The sequence below is a fragment of the Centruroides sculpturatus genome, unplaced genomic scaffold (assembly GCF_000671375.1).
Source record: "Centruroides sculpturatus isolate CEXI.00-Female unplaced genomic scaffold, Cexi_2.0 scaffold6273, whole genome shotgun sequence".
NCBI lineage: Eukaryota > Metazoa > Arthropoda > Arachnida > Scorpiones > Buthidae > Centruroides > Centruroides sculpturatus.
In genome coordinates, this window is record NW_019390371.1 from 1 (window position 1) to 1,222 (window position 1,222).

General features: G+C 28.4%; 1 protein-coding gene across 1 annotated transcript; it reads right to left on the reverse strand.

Moving 5' to 3' along the window:
* Nucleotides 1–39: 39 nt before the first annotated feature.
* Nucleotides 40–1,067, reverse strand: LOC111617462 (hydroxysteroid dehydrogenase-like protein 2). The gene is made up of 2 exons (XM_023358745.1): nt 844–1,067; nt 40–778 (listed from the first exon to the last, which is right to left on the reverse strand). The coding sequence occupies exons 1-2, from the start codon at nt 1,043–1,045 to the stop codon at nt 534–536; spliced, it is 447 nt and encodes a 148-aa protein (XP_023214513.1). The 5' UTR covers nt 1,046–1,067; the 3' UTR covers nt 40–533.
* Between the last annotated feature and the right edge of the window lie 155 nt (nt 1,068–1,222).

Below are 1,222 nucleotides of genomic sequence, written 5' to 3' on the forward strand. Positions count from 1 at the left end.
TTTATTAAACTTTTTTTTTATTTAAAATACAAAGTCATAATCAAAAAACAAAAATATTGGCTTTTCACCAAATAATATATAAAAGTAATACCAGATCTGTCTTTACCAATATTTAATGAAGCCAGAACATAATTTATTTACTTAGTTTTTATTGTAAGTCAAATAAATTGACTTAAGGATGAGTTCATAGTGTAAATATGAAAACATCTGGCCGAGTTACTTTTATATTTGTGTGAAGTCCATCTTTTTACAAAACAATTTTATTCATTTTGTTAAAAGTAAAAACATTTAAATGATAACAACACATTTATATAAAATAACAATTTTTTCGAAATTACAACTTAATTTTAAAAGTTAGTTTTAGTTTTGAGTTAATATTCATTTAGAAATAATGCCAAACTGATAGTTGCATATGATATAAATTCTTTCATTAAAAACTTGTAGGATTCAAAATCTTTATAAAAATTTAACTTTTTTGTTAAAAATAATAAAAAAATATTTGTATTATATTCAAGTAAAGACAGGCATATTAATTACAATTTAGATTTCATCTGAGCTAGCAACTTGTCTAATTTCATGGCCAGTGCCATGTTGCCTTTGATACGAAGGCTGCCTGCCATAAAAGCTGATGTGGGTTTCAGAGAACCACTAAACATTTTCAAAAAATTTTTAGAATCTGTCATGAATGTAACATCTGCTTTACTTCCCGGCGGATCGCCTTGACCCACGTCACCATTTCCATTCTTTAAATCAATGTACCAACTAATCTCATCTTTATCTAAAAAACAAAAACAATTAAAATTTCATAAATACATTTTTTTTAATTAATAAAATTTTATCTACCTTTAACTATAAACTGAAAGACTCCATTAGTCTGTTTGACCAATTCTTCATTTGTTAAATTTTTTATTTTGCTAAAAACTGTTCTTATCTCACTTGCTTCAGCTGTTTCTTCCTTTGCAGAACCTTGTAACTCCGAAATTTTCATGTTATCAATAGGACCAAATGATTCCAAATCACTATCACTCAAGAAGAAATCTGGCATTAAATTCTGACCTGCAATTAAAAGAAATCTCTAATACTTGCTGCACATTTGCAACAGAAATGTAGCTTACACTTATAATAAAACTTTACGGTGGGGGTCAATGTGAGGCTTTGGAAAGTGGTTGGGGGTCGACGGTTAAAAAAGTTTGGCGACCCCTGCTTTAACCCAGGCAATCGT

Coding starts and splice junctions, on each gene's coding strand:
- LOC111617462 (XM_023358745.1), bottom strand. CDS start 1,045: ATGCCAGATTTCTTCTTGAGTGATAGTGATTTGGAATCATTTGGTCCT. Junction 779..843: donor CTTTCAGTTTATAGTTAAAG/GTAGATAAAATT, acceptor TTTGTTTTTTAG/ATAAAGATGAGATTAGTTGG.